The sequence below is a fragment of the Rutilus rutilus genome, assembly GCF_951802725.1.
Source record: "Rutilus rutilus genome assembly, chromosome: 14".
NCBI classification, from domain to species: domain Eukaryota; kingdom Metazoa; phylum Chordata; class Actinopteri; order Cypriniformes; family Leuciscidae; genus Rutilus; species Rutilus rutilus.
The window spans coordinates 24,290,082-24,311,196 of NC_140219.1; the positions used below are offsets into that span (position 1 = coordinate 24,290,082).

General features: G+C 38.8%; 1 protein-coding gene across 4 annotated transcripts in view; it reads right to left on the reverse strand.

The window, feature by feature from the left end:
* LOC311303292 (ATP-binding cassette sub-family C member 5) overlaps positions 1 to 21,115 on the reverse strand; it is a gene marked incomplete at its 5' end in the record, with an annotated part of 37,429 nt that overhangs the window by 14,027 nt on the left and 2,287 nt on the right. For 2 of the 4 annotated variants that reach the window (XM_084429698.1, XM_084429699.1), the window contains 15 exons: positions 1,019 to 1,130; positions 1,425 to 1,550; positions 2,609 to 2,812; positions 2,978 to 3,050; positions 3,147 to 3,271; positions 3,663 to 3,734; positions 3,898 to 4,248; positions 6,074 to 6,181; positions 6,283 to 6,431; positions 8,895 to 9,042; positions 11,080 to 11,253; positions 11,575 to 11,808; positions 14,869 to 15,016; positions 16,704 to 16,859; positions 19,622 to 19,799. In XM_084429698.1, coding sequence (XP_084285824.1) covers positions 1,019 to 1,130; positions 1,425 to 1,550; positions 2,609 to 2,812; positions 2,978 to 3,050; positions 3,147 to 3,271; positions 3,663 to 3,734; positions 3,898 to 4,248; positions 6,074 to 6,181; positions 6,283 to 6,431; positions 8,895 to 9,042; positions 11,080 to 11,253; positions 11,575 to 11,808; positions 14,869 to 15,016; positions 16,704 to 16,859; positions 19,622 to 19,799 — 2,358 coding nt within the window. The other 2 variants (XM_084429700.1, XM_084429697.1) reach the window with 2 other exon arrangements.

Consider the following 21,115-nt stretch of genomic DNA (forward strand, 5'->3'; position numbering starts at 1 on the left):
AACAGAAAGAGACAGAGAAGAACAACAAAGAAGTGTGATTCATCCACCAATATTAGCTCAGCTAAACTCAGACTGTTGTTCTCAGATTAAACCAGCGCTTCTCGACTGCTAGGCCACGACCCCAAGATAGGTCACGCGTTGGCTAGCCAAACATCTGAACAAAAGATCAATTTATTTGCTGGGTGGTTTATATTTAGTATAACAGTCATGGGATGTTTGTATCAACTAGGCTTGTGTTAGCATCATTTCAGATCAGCGAGTGTGAGCGAGACCTAGATTTGTTTTAAAAGTTTGAGCGTCTGTGTTTTCTCTCGAAGGACAAAAATGTGTTCTCTGCGGCTAAGGGTGTGTTTGCACGACACCGTTTTCAACTGAAAAAGAAAACTTTTTAGAAGTTTTGGACAGTAATTTACAGGACAATTGTGTTTTGATGGTCTGAAAACACAAGATTGTGAAAACGGGTTTCATAGTGCAAGGTTTATTGACCGTGTAAACAACAAAAACGGGAATTTGTAAAAACGGGCGACGTCATGCGTACGAGTATTACATGTTCACGCATGCGTATTACATGTTCGTGGGGTGTTTCTTGACAAAGTGACATCGACAACTACTGGCCTGGCATGCATAATACAGCCTTTTTAGTTATTTGCACAAATCCGTGTGAACGGGGATCGTTTTCTTAGTACATCGTTGTAGAGTAAACATTGTGTCACATTTTTGTCTATTCATGGTCATGTTATGTTAATGTTTTTTTTGTTAACTGCCAATTTAAAGTACATTTTTAATGATCAACATATAATATTCATATAAACATTTATAATAACATATTATTAACATACATATTGTATACATAAATAAATCTGCATACACAGTTTTTTTGCCATTTTCAACATTTGACTCCAAAGTATTTTCTTGTTACTTTTTTGCACTGGTAATGGGTTGATGGTGTCACCACTTGAAATGCAATGTGGATTCAATGCAAACCTAGCTGAGAAGTGCTGTATTAAACAACTCTCACCTCCTTTATTGCTCTCGGCGTGCGGCTTGGCTGCATCATTGACATGAAGGGACCGCGGGCTGCTCTCCTCCTCTGCCCTCTGCTTGTTTTTCAGGTTCTTCCTCACCAGGTTCTGGATGATAGATGAACAGAATAAAGAGAAAGAGCGAGACCTGGTAAAGAGCAACCCGCAACTGAATGCGCCAGAACAACGGCTGTTGGGTCATTAATACAGAGATCAGTGACAATGTCCCTCGGCTGTTACTCCCACAGATCAATTCACTAATAAATTACAAAAACACAGCGTAAATTAACATTTCAAAGCCAGCAGCTCTGCAGCCCGTGGTTCATGAATTTTGCAGTGGGTGATGTAGGATGTTTTGTGAGTGTGTGACCCTGGTGTTTTCCCATAGGCGGCATATCGCACCTCTTGCTGCACGCTGTTGAAAAGGGCAGCGTAGTCTCGGCCTTTCTCCATCAGCTGGGTGTGTGTGCCGTGCTCTGCTATCTGGCCGTCCTTCATTAACACCAACTCATCACACTCTGGCAAGTACTGTAGAATAAACACACCCGGGGGAAAGGACATAGAGTGTCATAAAACAGAGTTAGGAGACCTTATGTTACATTAACCTACATCTAAGCATAATAATATCAAAGAGTAGAAGACATTAAAGAAAAAAGAAAAATAACAAAATAATAATGATATAAAATTAAATTAAATAATGTGTTGAGGGAAATCTTTATGTCTTTAATATTTTTAATAGGGATGACATATTGATATTATCAGTTATCAGCTAATATTAGACATTTTGTTATGTATTAGTAACAGTCAATATTGGATTTTTATAGTTAAATTGTACAGCTCATTTCCTCTATTTTTTACCTTTCCTAATGTTACCTTAATTTACCTAAACTAATTTAAGTAATCTTTAGCAAATCTCAAAGCAAATCTCAATATTTTTTATAATGCATATTTTAATGTTATAGTTTATTTAAAATGTTTAATTTTAATTTTTAGTGTTTAATTCTTCACTTTTTATTTAGACAAAACAGGACAGAATTTAAATATGTGCCATTTATCAGTTATCGGTTTAGGAGTTATTGTTTACTGAAATTATTAAAATAATCATTTTTGTTAATTGAAATAAAGCTGAAATATAATAAAACATATTTTTTAACTGAACTTAAAAACATTTTTTTTATGTTGCCTTGGCAACTAACTGAAATAAAAAAAGTTTAAGATAAAGTACTAAAATGATTAAAACAAAAACAGAAATAAAAATGCTACTAAAAGCTAAATATGATTTTTATTTAATCACAAGGGCACACAAACTTACTAAACTAACATTTTGTTCAACTAAAATAAAAATTATTATAAAAATATTTTATATTTTATAAGAGGAAAAAGGCATTTAAAGCCATACTGTATTATAAGTATAGTAATGGCTGAAAGGATTGCCTAACAACGGCCTTCACAATAAAGCACTGCCTCTCATTCAAAAACGTATATATTCTCAGTGGAACTCGGTGGACGAGTTCGACGCCACCTGTCCCAGTCTGCGATACGTCTATGCTCTCGCTGTACAACACGTGCATTCATAAGCCTCTTGCCTGCAGTTGGTGCGTGACGAAGATGACAGTCCTGCCCTTGGCAGCGGGGCGGATGGCGCTGTGGAATAGGTGTGAGCCCACACGAGTGTCTACGGCGCTGAGGGGGTCATCGAGCAGAAGGATGGGTCTCTCGCTGTACAGCGCACGTGCCAGACTCACTCTCTGCCGCTGGCCGCCGCTCAGGTTGGCTCCTCTCTCTCCTATCTACAGCAGATAATTCAGTTACAGCCACAGTCATGATTATACACCATTTGTTCAAGGCTATTTACAATTGAAAAAGTAATATGGATATCATACAAGTGGGATTTGCACGACCTTGTACTTTGACTGTGTTTGTCGAGGACAGAGATTATATTAGGAGCATTATACCTCAGTCATATCGCCATATGGTAGCTCAGTAATGTCAGGGAATAAACAGCATGCCTCCAGAACAGCATTGTACCTGGTGAGAGATGAGCACAAAACTTGTTTAATTTTAGAAGAAAGGCCCAAGTCATTTGTATGCACAACTTACATTTGCATGGATAAAGCTCCTTACTTTTCCTCAACATATTGTTTTCCAAACAGGATGTTCTCCCTGAGGGAATCATTGAGGATCCAAGCCTGTTGAGCAACATATGCGAATCCTCCATTTACAGCTACTGAGCCGCCGAGAAGGGTCATCTAGACAGAAGGCGAAGAATCAAACCTATACATCTGCTTTCACCCTGCTGAGAAGACCAGCTGGTTTATGTCCAGGCTGGTTGATGATGGTTAAAGGGGTGGTTATAAAAAATAAACGTTTTTCATTATTTACTCTAATTCCGTGCCAAACCCATATGCTGTTATTTTCTCAGTAGAACTCATAAGGTGAAATATGCTTCTCTTTTCTGTAAAACAACAGCTGTCAAGCTCCAAAGAAAGTTTAAAAGAACAGCATGTATTTGAATCTTGTAACAACTTAAATGTCATTACTGACTATTTTGATCAATTTAATGCATCCTTGCTGAATAAAAGCGAGATAAAAATAAATCCGACCCCAAACTTTTGAATGGTAGTGCATGTAGTTTCTCACCTGTCCCAGGAGAGCAGATAACAGTGAGCTCTTTCCACTGCCGACTCCACCACAAACCCCCACAAGTGAGCCCTGGGTGCACAGCGCAGAAAGCAGGCCGTAAAATCAAGTCAAATTGATTAAAGTTTTGAAAAACTACAGCAGCCCTCTATTCAGTATTCTTGCAGGCAAGGTTTGAGCCGCCCATGAAAAGCTTAATAAAGGTGAAAGGTGTGCAGATGACCTCTGACAGTACCTTGCGGATGCTCAGGTCTATGCGGTGCAGGGTTTTGTGCAGCGGCGGTCGGATGCTCTGGGATGAGGAGATGGTGCTCTGCGGGCTCTCCTGCTCCATGTGTGTGAGAAGGTGCTCTGCGTTGGGTTCCTCGCTCTTTCCTTTACTCTCCTCTGTGCTGATGTACAAGCTCAGTTTCTCCCTCCTCAAAAGCCTCCTCATTCCTCCTCTTTTCTGCTGAACTCGGCTCTTTTTCCCCTGTGAGCCGCAGGTCTTCTCCCAGGCCAGTGTGGCATCTTTAAACTCCACCGCATTATAGGGATCTTCCGTTTTGATCGAGATCAGCTCCCTATCCTCCATCATGAAGAGCTTCTGTGGGCAAAAGCGGAGGCATTAACACCGGGAACATCAAACTTGTTTGGTAAACAACACTTTGAAGGAATAGTTCTCCCATAAGAACAATTCTGGGTCACACTTCAGATTAGGGTCCAATTTTCACTATTAACTACAGCTTTTGCCTCAGTAAACTTCAAATTACTTCTTATTAATAGTTAGTAAGGTAGTTGTTAATAGGTATTGGGTCGGATTAAGGGATATAGAATCTGGTCCTGCAGAATAAGGCATTAATATGTGCTTTATAAGTATTAATAAGCAGCCAATATCGTAGTAATATGCATGCTAATAAGAAACTAGCTAATAGTGAGAATTGGACCCTAAACTAAAGTGTTACCAAATTCTGTCATTTATTTACTCAGTATCATGTTGTTTGAACATGAAATTCTGGGAACACAAAAGTAGAAATACTGCAGAATGTCCAGTCTGCTCTTCCATGAAAGTGAATAGAGCGCACAAACATAGCATAAAAGTAGTCCAGTGCGACGATTTAGAGTGAATTTGAGCATGATTGAGGTTTGAGAACTATAGCAGAGGTGATGATTTTTAAGCTTGACGTATGAAATAAATAGTTTTGAAAGGGAAAAGTTTACAGAACCTTTAGAAAAAGTTTGTATATGTGTTTTTTCTAAAAGGTTTCTATTTGACATTGTATGTCTATATAGTATGATATATGAGAATATGGAGCTCATTCTCAAGGAGGAAAAAAATACACCTCAGTTTTATTCAGAGACCCAAACTGAGCAAAAATATGTTCTGATAGCTTGTAATGTTAATCAATAAGATGTTAATAACAGTAAAGCAGACTACTAACATGAAATGCATATACATATAAGTTATAAATATAGATATAAATTTCAATCTATATCTCCTAATATGTCTTAGTAAGATGAAATGTAAATGCTTGGTTTTATGATCAAAGCTCTGTAGTTTTTAAATTAGGGGGGGGGGGGGGGGGGGATATAACGTAATGCAAAGTAATGATGATTGCGAGATAAACAAAACGTTCCTCAAAAGCCTGATCAATCATATTTGATACAACATTTTAACATGATTTTTTTCCAAAAAATTATGTTGGATAATCAAGTTGCTGAAATCCAGTGAGTGTTCATCTTGAGCAAATTTATTCTTACATTTGATTTATAAATATCAGTAAAAGACACTTGAATCACAGTCTAAAAGTGAACGTTTTTATAATTATACTAAATTACAATTAAAAGAACTTTTACTTGTTAAAAAAGTATGAGCTATCAATCAGGTGACAGAAAGCATGCAACAGATTGTGTACAATGTGGGGGCAGATACGAGCAACCCACACATCACTGATTCATAATATCACATCACATCACCATCATAGACACACATGCATATTGGCACATCTCCTTTAAGAAGCGAGAGAGCTTGAGTTTTGTTGATGCGTTGCGCAGAAGTTGAGAATAAAAATGCGACTGTTTTGGTCTAATGCAACAATCCCGCCTCCGTGTATTTTTGATAGCTCGAATATCTACAAAAACAGTTTTTTCAGCAAAGTTTTGATCATGTTGATAATTTAGAGGCCTTAGAAATTTGTGTATTAAATATGATACAATAGGCTTTATAGGGTTAAATAATTTTTTTGTCATTTTTGGAGTCCCATTCCCTATTTATTTCATTTTACTGGAGAAGAGCCATCTGGATGTTCTTCAAAATGTATCTTTTGTGTTCCACTGAAAGTAATTAATGTTTGGAAAAACATATGGGGGCGAGTAAATCATGGCAGATCAGTCATTTCTGGTTCTTGTGTGGATGTGGATGTGTTTTTGACCTGAAATCGTTTCACAGCCACGGATCCCTCGGATAAAGCACGCACTGCCAAGGGCGTGACCTTTAGGGCAAAGGTCATGGAGTTGAAAACAGCAACAACGGTGAAGGCCTGCGCGTCGTGACAGAAATGAAAACAGGTCTCTGTGAGTTCAAGTTCGCTGTTGATTAGGAGTCTCGGATAGAAAGCGGAAAGCAGAAATATGGCTTAACCTGTGCTGCCGTGAGATCATAACCCAGAGCCATGTGAAGAGTGAACGTGCACACGCTGGCTATCACCACCACGACTGGAGCTACGCCCACCGTCAGGCTCTGAACACAGCCGGCCCACTCCAGTATCCTCCTCTCTTCTGATCGGACCTCTGGAGACACAAACAGAGGAGTCGTCAAAGAAGCAAGAGAAAAGTTTTCCTCTCCTTTTGTCAATCTATGGCCACACAATACCTTATTGTGTGACAGGAAAATGTATAATAATAATAAAAAATAAGAATCATAAACAGTTAATACAAATAACTGGACTTACTTCAGTCGAAAACATTTCCATTTTACATTTTTCTAATTCGTTTTAATTTTTTTATCAACAAAATAACAAATTGAGTGAAAAATTTCATGTTTTTTACTTTATGCCAAATGCCTCAATGACATGACAGACGTCTAAAAAAAAAAGTACGCTTTCAAAATGTAGCTGAGACTCCTGAAGACTTAAGGGTCCGATCACACAGAAAGTGTTGTTTTTCATTGTAAACAAGCTAGACGGCATCTTTAAAGGTGCATTAAGCGATATCGAACAGAAACGCTGATGAAAGTGTATTGGACCGAGCACCAAAACACACTTGTAGCCAATCAGCCAATCAACTTATGATAAGGGAGGAGAGATTTGAAGAAAGACAGACTTTTTGTTCCTCCTTGTCGTTCGTTCATCATGTTCACTTTATTTTTCGCAAAAGCTTTATTTTGTTTTAGCTTCAGCTATGATAAAGAGACATCCACTCTCTCATTGAAAGGATGGGTGTGTTTGATTGGGTTGATTTCAAATATCAACAGTGTTCAACAATGATTCCCATAAATCACGTACTGCACCTTTAACCGTAGCGCTCGCGTCTCTAGCATGACACAGCATTTCAAAAACGCTGCATTCACGGTAAAAGAACATCAACTTTTAAAAATGCGTCTCTAGACCTTGCACTTTTTCAGTTCTGCTGACCTACATCTCGCGTTTTAAACAGCAGAAACGCATTGAACCGGCCTTAAGGGAGTCAGTTCGGTTATATAATGCATTTGTTATTGTCTCTTGAAACTGAACTATGTATAAACAGAACCATATTTAGAGAAACCTACTGTGTGAATGTAGCCCTATTGTGTTTCTATCCTACAATGTAGTTTCTAGTTTGCAGGAGCCAAACGATGTCCAATCCGGCGGAAACACTGAGAAGTGTGACTGTAACGGAAGACAGATCATAATCATATATGGGATGTTGCAGTAGATGGGAATGGTGAGGCATTGGATGGTGTCCAAGTGCCCCATTTCACCCTCCTTCTGCTGCACTAATATTTGTCTCCCGACTGCCTGGAAGCTGGCACATTCATTCAGTGCCGCTCTCTGGCTCATGGCCAAAGTGTTTTGCTGCTGGTCTAAACAACCAGAAGCACTGGACGTAATCTCTGAAAGCATTGCTGGATCTCTATAATTCAGATATAGAAAATGTTAATCTATGCAGGTTGTGATATTTTATTCATAAGTGCATGCAAAAAAAAAAAAAAAGTGCAAATTTAAGAGAGAAGGCCATGCATCCTTCATTTCTGCTCAGCTACATAACAGGCAATATCTTATATGAAAATGGATTACTGAAGCAGTACGTCCCAGTTTAAAGGTTTAAAAGATCCATTGCCTACATATAGAGAGAGTTTTTGAACATTTAGAAAACAACTTAAAATCTCTGAATGCCATTTCTTTTCCATACAACATACAAGGACAGTACAAGCACACATTTTAGCAAAATATTTTACGGAAAGAGGCACAAATTATGAATAAATATACTGTTCAAAATGAAGACAATTCATATTTGGTTTATGTTATGAACTACACCTGCGATTACTTCTATGATTCAATGATTCAAACATGTTTAAAGGGTTCCTTAAGTGTTTTTGAAAGAAGTCTCTTCTGCTCACCAAGGCTGCATTTATTTGATCAAACATACAGTAAAAACATGAATATTGTGAATATTATTGCATGTGTTTTAAAATGCAATTTATTCCTGTGATGTAAATCTAAATTTTCAGCATCATTACTCCAGTCTTCAGTGTCACATGATCCTTCAGAAATCATAATAATATGCAGATTTGATGCTCAAGCAACATTTCTTATTATAATCAATGTTGAACAGCATTTATTTGAAACATTATAAATGTCTTTACTGTCATTTTTGATACATTTTTGATCAATGCATCCTTGCTGACCCCTAACTTTTAAATGGTAGTATATATCCACGTCACCCAAATCGTTATTATCTAACATTCAACAAAGTCAAAACACTCCAAAGGCATTATGGAATAAAGAGCGTTAAACGCTTTGTAAGTTAATCTTGAGGCTCAGGGACTCTCAGGACATTTCAGTGACTGAGGACCGAGGAAGGACAGAGCCAAGACAGTGGATTAGGAAACTTGAGAATGTTCCTTTGAATGCAGTGTAAAGACACAGAGATGATCCTTTGATTTCCATGGAGACTATGACATCCAAGCGCTCAGAGAAACAGGAAGTGAGCATATAATGATGGTGACTAAGTCAGTGCTACTGTTTGAGTGGGTGTAGCTGAGCGCTGTCTTACTTTGAATGCTGTGGGAAAACGCCGTCTCCCAGCAGTACATCTTAATGAACTTAATACAACCCAGGATCTCGTTCATCAGTCGGACGCGCTGGTCCGTAACCCCCACACACTTCTTACGGAAATACGCTGTCATGCGGGAGGCCAGCATCTGTGGGAATTAATTATTATGTGAAGAACCACCTGTACAGCCAGTCACAAGGTCACAGTGTGTCCTGACTCAAAGGGAAATCTCTAAACTATTAATGTACGGCACAAAAATGACAGAATGTTCAGATTTTCTGCTCAAATACATTTTGTGACCTTTTAATTTGGCTCAAATGACATCTAAACTGCTGCTGCATGCACAAAACCCTTTTCCTTGGCATGCTCATCATAACATCACCATATTTTATAATGTAATTGAATCTGACTTCATATTTTGACCGCATTTTGATTTCATACTTTTTGACCTCCAGTCTTAAACCTTAAGGCAGTTGTTAGCTTGTCTGGATGGTTTACGCAGGGTTATATATAATGTATATATGATCCATGCAAACTCCGCACAGAAAGGACTCCTTGAACCAGGGACCTTCTTGCTGTGAGGCGACAGTGCCACTGAGCCCCTGTGCCGCCAGACAGATAGATTTGTTTGTAATATTTTAAACACATGCGCAATATGCCTAATGCCAGTTATTAAATTTATGCATTATGAGTTAGATTCTGTCTTGACTATACATTTTTTAGCTGTGCTTTTCGTACAACAAACAAGTTACCACTGGATGTTCAAAGTGAATTTGATGGAGTATATTTATTCAACAAATTAGAAAGGTATATCGGGGCAGTACCATGAAGACATTTAAAATCTAATAAGAGGATTTGTATATAGGCAGCGGAGAGATCTGAGTGTTGGAGTAATGTAATTTCACATTTTAGAGCGAGTTAGCATTCATGCAGCTGCATTCTGAACTCTTTGTAAAAATTTAATAGAGCTCTTCGGTAACCCAGCAAAAAGGTGATAATACTGCAGTTTTAGTAACATTGCTAATATGCTTTTTTAAACTGAGGTCACTGCTGTCAAACATGAATCCTACGTTTCTGACCCCATTACTGGCTTTTAGATATGGATCAACAGATGTTCTCCATGTGTCGTTAGTGATAACAAGTGCCTCTGTCTTATCTTTGTTTAGCTGTAGAAAGTTCTGGGACATCCACACTTTTATGCTCTCAAAAATAGCAAAAATAATTGTGGGCATCTAGTGCAAGTGAAAGATAGAGTTGCATGTCATCTGCATACTGGTGAAAAGAAATATTATACTGATTGATTAATTAACTGAGTAATTACACCAGCTAAAAAATACAAAAACATGTGTAGGTTAAATAATAGAGGACCCAAAACTGAGCCTTGACGTCAAGATATGATGTCACGCCTGGAGGTGTAGGTTCCCAGCGCAAGGTAGTATTCCTTGCTGCTTAAGTAGACCTGATAGACTCGACCCAATTCTGTAGTCAGGGGTGCAGAATCTCATGATCAACAGAGTCAAAAGCAGCACTCAGATCTAAAAGAAATAGTCCCAAATAACCTGCAGATCGTTTAAAACCTTAATTAAGACTGTTTCTGTGCAGTGGTTTGCCTGGAAGTTTATTGCCGTTGAGCTGTATGGACATTATTTTTCAGTTATTTTACCAATAAATGGAAGAGTAGAGATCAGTACAACTACTGTAGAGCACAGCAACTACAGCAGGGGCCTAACAATTGCAGTTTAAAAAAATTGCGAAAAAATTCCTTGCTGTAGGGACTGATTAACAATATTCAGGATGTCTGGTAATAAGCAGTTCATAACTGTTTTAAGAAATTTAGTCGGTAATAGGTTGAGAGAGCAGCTAGAGGAATTCATACATCATATCACCTGTTTAAATATATTGAGGCTGACAGCTGATTCAAGCATGCTTCATTTGGTTCCTGTTGAAATTTCATTCGGATCGATCGAGGTGTTTACATTAAGTCTTTTCAGTCCAATTGAGCCATCAATCCAATTACAATTATTTTTGCTGTCAAACTGCCCTCTAAGAAAATCTGTGTCACATGTGAGGAAAGGGAATAAAAATGTTATTTGGGCCAGATTCAGCTGCAGTGTGTGCTAACTTACCCTAAAGGCAGTAAAAACATTCAATTCATTAACAAAAGCATTAGATGTGATTATCTTACCATGGCGGGATAGAAGATGACAAAAATGGCTGATCCCACGAGTGCAGTTGGTCCTAAGAAATAGGTGGTGTATGACAGACCCAGAATTCCAACAAGAGGCCCTCCGGCCAGCAGACAGCCCACTGAGACCGCCTCATACAGACGCTGTCCATCACTGGAGCAAATGTTTACCAGCTGAAAGAGTAACAGTATGAGTCATTCAAAACTAAAACATGCCACGGGCCGCCATGCTATATAGCACTCAGACCTCACAAACACAAACACAATTCGGATTTAAAGGGCTAAAAGGACACACGAGCCATGAAAAGTGGGCTAAAACTACATAGAGGACCTGAACCCTCCCATGAAGACTTCTTTACAATGGAGTAAACAAGGCATGACCTGAGAAGCTGTTCTCTCAATGTTGAAATTCTTAGTGGAGAATCTTGTTTACAAAAGTGCTGTTCCTAATGAATAGTTCAGTATTTATTACGAGAGTATTGACACACGGTTCACCTCTCCCGTGCTGACGTCTTTAGTACTGCGCAGCCGGAGGATCTTCTGGAAGGCAAAAGTGAGCGCGGCTCCCCTGAGGCGTGCGGCCGTGCGGTAGTTGACAGCCCACACCAAAGCCAGAGACCAGGAGCGTGTCAGTTCCATGAGGAAAATCCCCCCGACCAAAGCCAGCCCGTACAGCAGCTTCACCTCTGAGCTTTGAGAATACTCGAGCAGGGCTCGGACCAGCAGAGCCTGAGAATAACATGGCAAAACAAGGATGCTGAGGGAGGAGACAGGTGTACAAAGACTTTGAGTTTTTTTATTTTAATATTTGAACAGAATCAAAATTACATAAGAAGGGTTTCAGAGGTGATCTTTGAGGTTTTATGGTATCAGAACATCCTCTGAATTCTGCTGGGGTCATGGGATCAAGTACGGCTTAAGGAAAATACAAGAACACACTGAGGTCTTTTTCTTTGACTCGGTCTCAAAATATTTTCATTCTAATTATAATTCAGATTTGGTCCTGGATGCTGATTGGGCATTTACTTAATCACAAAAAATGGAATTAATAATAATAATAATAATAATAATAAAAGAAATAACAAAGAATTAATCATCCTCCAATCACTTTTCAAATTGTTTTTAGGCCTCTGACAAATACAATACCATTTAAAAGTTTGGGGTCAGTTTAAAAAAAATACTGACCCATTACATTCATCAAAAGTGACATTAACTTTTTTTAACATTGATAATAATAAATGTTTCTTGAGCAGCAAATCATCATATTAGAATGATTTCTGAATGATCATGTGACACTGAAGACTGGAGTAATGATGCTGAAAATTCAGCTTTGCCATCATGAAAATATATCCAAACAGTTATTTTGAACTGTAACAATATTTCACATTATTACGGTACTGTTTTTACTGTATTTTTGATCAAATGAATGTAGCCTTGGTGCACATAATAGACTTCTTTCAAAAATCTTAAAGAAGCCAAAATAAGCCAAAAATAATAATATTATTTGAGATATTGACTTACAGATTTGGGCAGGACTGGTGAGGGAATATTTCATTTCTGACATGAAAAGAGCATTAAAATTTACTGCAAATAAATGAGCGTGCTGCAGAGACAATAGCTGGTCCATGCAACACTAAACAAATCAACACAAGGAAGTGTGCTATTTTGTAACATGTAATCCCTGATAATGCTATTAAGCGAGTGCTGTCAGGGGCATGTGCGGCCTTGTGTGGGGAAATAAAATTAACAGCTGCGCTCCCAACAGTGTCGCAGTAAGAAACTCCCAGCTATACCAAAATAAATCCCCTCATAGTGAAACTAATAAGATCAAAAATGTGCGTTTTTTTTGTTGTTGAGAATTTTTAATCCTAACTCTAAATCACTCTTTGTTGAATAAAGATCTAAGCTCATTTGGCAAGAGAAATAAAGCAGCAGGCAATAACTTGAATAATATGAATAACATGCCCCCTGGACCATGGAATATCCAGGCACACGTCACAATCCTCTGGATTAATACTAGTTTGAAGTAAGAGAAGGTATGAAAAACCTTTGCTTTCCATTATACATTTAATTTTGAGTCAGCATGAGCTGCAAATATAATCTCTCAAATGTATCCCTTGAATATAAAACTGTTCGTAACTGTGTGCAGGTAGGCTATGTTTTCTATGTGAAGCAGGCTTCCACTGCCACACTACATTCGTTATTATGCACAGTCAAAGGCACAGTTCATCCATAAATGAACTTCCAGTCATTATTTTCTTACCCACATGTCATTACAAAAATGTATGACTTGATTTCTTCCATGGGACACACACTAAAAGAATCTTTACATTGATTTTTTTTTTCATTCAACAAGAACTCATAACGATCGCTGACTGTAACGCTCCCAATAGGAAGTGAGTCACACAAAGATATTACAAAAGAAGACTTGGGATATATCACACAAGTCATAATGACTATAATGCTTTTTGTCCTTTTGGATCTTGTAGGCCTGTGGACTCTATGAATTATGGTATGCACAAAGTCTGTCAAGATTCTTAAACACTGTCCATTTGTTTAGCATTTATGGGTGAACCATCCCTGCTATTAGACACACCAAGCCAGCAGTCAACCATAAGGCAATGTCGGGCCGTTTTTGAATATCGGTCGGGCCGTCTGTGAAAGAGAGAACCCTGATTGGGTGTTCAGCGTAGCGAACGAGTCAGTGCTCGAGAATAAAAGCAAAAGTGATAAAAGCGAGCAAAGATGTCAAAACGTTCAAATGCACGAATACTTTCATAATAGCGTGGGCTGACTGGAATAAAGAAAGTGATCAGTGTGATTGATATGCAAAATGGTAAGCGAGCACTGCTTTGTTTACGGTTTGTTTATCGGCAGTACTAGTTTCGGTTTCCCTTTTTGAATGACAGTCGCCTTTAGTCTTTTTGGTGTGTTCAAGCGCAGCTTTTTGGCCGAGACACAGCCGACAACACAGTCAGCTTTCGTCACCACTAGTTCTTTGACGTTGGCTTGGTGTGACACTTGGTTAGAGGCTGGATGTAGGGGAACAGGTCAAAGGTCACCAATCCTGGGGCTGGTGGCATAAACTGTGAAGACTTAGTCATCAATTAACTTATTAGTCATCAATTTTCATCGACAGTTCATCTTAACTCTGAACAAATTTACAAGGATGGCCTAATTTGATACTGAAAAGTAAGACTGATTGCCCCTTGACTAAATGCAAGTGGGTCAACTTTAAGGGTTAGTTCACCCAAAAATGAAAATTCTGTCAGTGATTACTCACCCTCATGTTGTTCCAACCCCGTAAGACTTTCATTCATCTTCGGAACACAAATTAAGATATTTTTGATGAAATCTGAGAGCTGCCTCACTCCTTCATAGGCTGCTAGGTAATCGATATCTGCCATCCCAGAAAAGTTAGTAAAGACATTGTTAAAATAGTCCAAGTGACTACAGTGGCTCAACCTTAAGTTTATCAAGCGACGAGAATACTTTTTGCCCGCAAAACCCCCCAAAAATAACAACTTTATTCAACTATTCATTTTCTTCTGGGTTACAAAGTCTTACAGGGTTGGAACAACATGAGGGTGAGAAATTACTGACAGATTTTTCATTTTTGGGTGAACTAACCCTTTAAGACACTGTTTTAACATAATGGCTATGTTTATGCAATCGGCCCCAGGTCATACGAGTTCTTAAGACACAGTCTTAGCATAATGGCAGTGTTTATGCAACTGGCCCCAGCGGGTCGGTTTTGTCAGAAGGAAAAAGAGGAAAACTAGAACTCACAGATCCAACAAATCCAGCCACCATGGTGATAAGCAGGGAGAAGATGGCCACCAGCATACGGGTCTGACAGAACCTCCAGAAAACCCGGGACAGAGACGGCCCGTACTTCCCCTGCCGCTTGAGCTCCTCGTGCCACAGCCACTCCAGTCTGAATGATGCATTAAATCATGCAAAGACATTGTTTAAACTACATGGCAAGCGAGTGGACTGTTTAATGAAACCTCTAAATGTTATTTATGAATGTGATATTATTATGTACAATTCATCCATGCATATATTTTTATAATAGTTTTTTTTTTTATGTCTTGACTTGACTTGTCTTGTCTTGATTTTGCGCTGAAAGCGACAGACTTCTCTCTGGTGACGTATGCAGGACTTCTCCAATCATTTAGTCGCTTAACACCCACAATTAAAATCCAATCAACAACCAACGCATAGAACCAAATACACGGCCAACATTTCTGTTACACAAGTCACAATACAGAAGGAAAGATAAAGAAAACTTCCATTTTATCGCGACTTTAAATTGTTAGACAAAATCGAATTTAAACGTCCAATATTGAAGCTGCAGTCCGTAACTTTTTTTGTGTTCAAAATTTACAAAAATTATAAAATGAGCGAGTATATCATGAATTTCTGTCTTATCCTGAATCACTACGGTCCACCTTTAATAAGTGTTTATATCCAGACTATTTTAGACTGGTTCGGGTCGCCACCACCAAATATTGTAATGTTGATATATTGAAACACTCAAGCAAAGCCTCTTTTAAAACTTTGAAATTCCCCTACAGAATAAACAATCAATCTGAACTGAAGGACCAAAGTTTGAGCTTTCAGTTCCCGTGCCATAGACCTACAGCTGCCTTTCAAGGACTGAGATAAAAATTCCACTCACAACTTTTATCTCACACAAGGATAAAACAATTGGTGAATTGTATCTTCTTCTTTTTTTTTTTTTACATTTTCAACAGCCTTGCAGGCCCCCGACCCCTTCTGTTTTGAAGATAACACTTTATGTTCCACAACCCAGAAAAACATCCACTGCACACCTCACACAAACCTGTACACATGCCATAAACACGTCCCAGCTATCTAACAATGCAGTAACGGGAGAAACAGACCCTGAGGTCAAACAATGAAAACTGACACCGTTTGTTACAGAGCTGCTGAGGCATAGCTGTCAAGCCATTTGGATGGCAAACACATGAGCCTGTATTTAACATACGATCATTGATCGCAACAAAGGCGGCACAGCCTATGCTATCAAAGCCTGATCCAATTGATCCATCAAAATTGGATTAATCTCTGATCTGTGAAGCGAAAAGGCAATTACAGATTATAGGTGCTTTTCCATGTTCCCATGTCCTCGAGAAACCCTTTGAGCCCCTCTGATTCTCGCCAATGAGCCAGCTTAGTCGAAAGGGACACGGAGCGCCGATCACACGTGTTAATGACATAACCGTTCTGCAGGAAAGATGCAGACTAACTCTCTCTCTCTCTCTGATGTCTAATCCTTACTATGAATAACACCCACCTGCCATAACTCTCTGGGCTGTGTGAGCGTAGGAGGTGAGCATCCATCATTCCTCACCCTGACTTGAGGGATTCCCACACCCAACCTCTTGTTATCAAGGCGTCACCTGTGTGAGACCTTGGCTCAGGAGGTGTGTTCTAATAGTTCTGTTTGTTCACGTTTCAGCATTGGGAAACAAGCGCGAGAGATGCCTAACTTGGGCTCCAAGGTCCTTGCATTCAGACAAACACAACCTGACAGTAAACGAACCTCGCTGAAACTTGAAAATGGATCAGACAGTTTCCACCACGCAGCACCTCACCTTTGACCGTTTGTTTCCGAGGCCTCGTGGCAAGACAGGCCCCACACATCTTCCATTTTGATACAGGACGCTTTGTGGGCGCTCCATGCTAGAGGGGACAGCCATTGCAGGGTCATGAAGGAGAAAAATCCTGCATTGTCCACAGGGTGCTGATGTCTGGGGGTGAAAAAGAACAGTTTGGCTCGTATCAGTCATCTAGGCGCTATGTGCTATGTCTGAGAACGGTGTGACCTTGAACGCGAGAGGAAGACTGAGAAAATCTTTACTCGATGTGGCCAAATAGAAGATGAATCACACGCTTGTGTTTGAACAGCAGTTTGCACGTCCCTCTCAGAACTCTTAGGGAGCAGTGAAAAAGTTCAGTGGCTCTTTATCAGTCAGCATGTAAAAAATTGAGCCGTCTGTGAGAAAAGGATAAGAGCATTCTTATCAAGACCTCATTGATTGTAACTTGAGTTCAAATGGCAACATAGCAAACATATTCCAGTTTCACAACTCACACAAAAGCATTACAGTGTGCAGACTATGTTTATTTTGACTCCATAATAACAGGTTACAGTTCTCACACTTTCCACGTAGGTACAGGTAGTTTGTCACACTGGATTTAGCAGAAAGCATGTTGAAAATAGGCCTACACTATAAACGTATTTGGTCCCACTTTATATTAGGTGTCTTTAACGTAAAATATTTTTTATGTACAATGTACTTACTGTGTTTATGTTGTATTTCAAAATACTGTTGCTGCTTTTGAGGTGGGATATGGGTAAGGTTATGGGTATGGGAAAGGTTTAATTCTGTCATTAAATACACAGTTCCAAACCAACAAGACTTGCGTTCATCTTTGGAACACAAATGAAGATCTTTTTGATGAAATCTAAGAGCTTTCTGTCCCTACATTGACAGCTACGCAACTTTGACGCTTCAAAAAGTTCATAAAGAGATCATAAAACTAATCCATATAAATTGAGCGGTTCAGTCCAATTCCACAATCAGAGTCCAAATCACTTTATATGATGAACAGATTGTATTCAGGCTTTTACTCACATATAAACATTCATCAACTCACACATCAGTTGTGGTAAACAGAAGCTCAAGCATGTTTGTTTGACCGGCGAGAACCAATGAGGTTCATTCTCGTGTTACGCAGCACATTTGAGCTTCAGCAAGAACCAATGAGGTTCATTCTCGTGTTACGCAGCACGTTTGAGCGTCAAGCAAGTTCGTTTGAGCTTTTGTATATATGTTAGCTGATCAATGTTTATGTGAATACAAGTCTAAATTCAATACCCTGGAAATCCAGAGTTCTCGCGAGAGCACAAGTTGAATTTGCTCAGCAAGTTACTCTGGTGTCGAGTAATGATGCTCATTAAATATGCCCTTGTATCCGAGCTGCCCCAATCACATCGGGTTATCTGATATAGGCGGGCCAGAGGCGAGCTAAACAGATGACGCCAGCGATGTGACGTCGAAGTCATTAGTAAACATTGCAAGATGGCTATGGATGAACACCAGTTGTTTGAAATGGCTTTGGCTGCTACAATGAACGAGTTAGACTTGGCTTTTTATCTAAAAGAGGAACAGAAGACAGCGCTCGAATCGTTCCTTTGCAAGAAGGCCGTTTTTGCTGTTAGCTAAGCGATAACTTGTTGTGATTGGTCGTAGTGTTATCCAATCGCGTGCAGTGAGATTTTCAAATGCATGCTTGGTGCCGCCCCTCGAGCTGGCCTATTTTCATTAGTCGATGCCAGACCATTAATCTTTCAGATTTAGGTCTGGATTTCCAGGCTATAAATTCAATCTGTTCATCATATAAAGCGATCGAATCTCTTCAGAAAATTAGAACTAAGCCACTTAATAAATATGGATTACGATCTCTTTATGAACTTTTTGAAGCGTCAAAGTGTCAGTTGCATAGCTGTCAATGGAGGGACAGAAAGCTCTCAGATTTCATTAAAAAGATCTTCATTTGTGTTTTGAAGATGGACTAATGTCTTATGGGTTTGGAACAACATGAGGGTGAGTAATTAATGACAGAATTTTACTTTTTGGGTCAACTAAGAGGTAGAGGAAGGGTCGACATTGAAATTACAGATGTAATTACATGCAGGTAGAATAGACGTACAGTGTAAAAACACATATGCACACAATAAGTGCATTGTATTAAATGGTTCATTTAAATGTTAGTACAGAGTAGTTAAAGGCACTTAATATAAAGTGGGTCCACTTATTTTAACAACACAAGCTTTTACAATACAGGCTTTTTATGAAGCAACATGAAATACTGGAGTGAACAACTATATTAAAAAAACAATTCTGTCAGTTTTAATGCAGGTTAAACATGTAGTGACATGCACACAAACCTTTTTCTATTCAATTAAAGTGACCGATTCATATGACAAAAGCAGCTCCATTTACTTCAAATATGTCATATAAAAAAAGCTATTCAGATTTATACAGCCAGTCTATAAAAAAAACAAACATTACTGTCCCCAATTAAAACATGTTGAATGACTCCCCAAAAACATGTTTGTATAGTCACTTTTCATGTAAAGGTGGGAGCGCTTCCATGTTCATTTATCCATCACATCCTACGGACTGAAGCTTTCACATTTTAAATAAGTTATCTGTGTGTGGATGCAGCATATGAGAGTCTAACTGCTGGAAACAATGTGTCAAAGTAAATGAATACCTTGCCCTGCAGTGTGGCATGGTGCGCTCCAGCAAGAACTATTTAAAACAGCATTCAATAATTCTATAATTATTATACATGCAGTGTTTATGATCTCAAATGAATTGAGAGACTGCACGGAATATTTAGACCTAGAAAAATATGATTTTTCTTAATGTCGGAGCCCATTTGTTAACTGCCCACATATTTATTTGATATGGTTAAAACAACAATAACCAGGAGAACTTACTTGTGTGTGATCCGGAAGGGCTTCAGTATCTGTAAGCTATGCCGATATCTGCCTCGTCTTTTTATTTCAGTGCCCAATTCCACATCATCATCAGGGTCTGGAAGAGTCTGGGGAGGGGACAGCGTCAAACCCTCCACCTGTCCTACGGCCTCCAAGGCATCTGGGAACATACCTACCTCTAGCAAACACAAATAAAAAAAGCAAAAACTGCTAAATGCTTTCAGACACTTGGGATAAGCTCCCATCCATGCTCATGACTAGCAGGAGAGGGGATGTCTAAATCTGTTGACTAATATCAGTTTGGTGACGCCTACCTTTCTCTAACGTTGTGGACTTGGCTACAAATCTAAAGTGCTTATCTATTTAAAGACGCCTGTGAGAGGCCTCAAGGGCTCGTGTATATGAGACGGAGGATATTCGAGCTTGCCACATGCGTGTTGACCCTGTCACTGATCCATCAGGGGCATAAGACACGATAAGGTAAACCCAGCAACACTGTGACTCTGTGTCTGCTTGGTGTACGTCACCAGCGGCTGCCAGATAGTGAAAGATAACCACATAGTTTGATTATTTACACTCCATACAAGAAAGAGTCTGTGACAGATAAAAAATAAAAATAAAAATCACCAATGCGATAGTAGACTATGAATGTAAACAACGATAATAGGGACGTTTTGAAATGTTATAGGGATAGTTCACACAGAAATGAGCAACCAAACCTGTATGGTTTTATTTCTAAATTGTAATTCGACTGAAGCTTTCAAGGTTTATAAAGCACAGCAAAACCATAAAAGTATCACAAAGTCTACATGTTCTGTGCGCTATATTCCAAGTATTCAGAAACCATATGATCATTTTGTTGTGAGGAACAAATTGAAATTGAAGTCATTGTTCACTGAAAATCCACTCTAGCTCTCCTTTTGTGAGCTTTTAAGAGCATTTATGAGAGAACAAGCATTCTTTTGAGAATAAATCAATTAGTCGGTTTATTCAGTTAGTCTGTCATGTCTGTTGTCCTATTTTAAAATGTGTGAAACATACTTTCCAAAGAAACGCTGTTTTATAGTGGCTTTGTATTTGTCATAATAACTATAAAAAATAGGGATGCATGATATATATTGGCCAGCATATTGGTATCGGCCGATATTCTCATTTATCGGCCCAATAAGAAAATTTGGCTGATATATTAAAGCCAATAAATAATGGATTATTTCCATCAGCTGAGACACTTCAGATGCGCACTGTTCATGACATGATGGTTTCAATTGCGTGAAATATGATTGGAATCACCACAAAAAAAGGAAAATACATGTCAAGTATTGTTAAGTACATGTTAAGTGTGCAACATGTGCAGCGCAAGTCTGTCATATAGGCTACATAAAATTATAATGAGAACATCATTATAATTGTGTGCTTGGGACATGGCTTTTAAGGGTGAGATTTTTATTTTTGTAATCAGACTCTCAAAAATTAAATAAAAAAATTGGATTTACA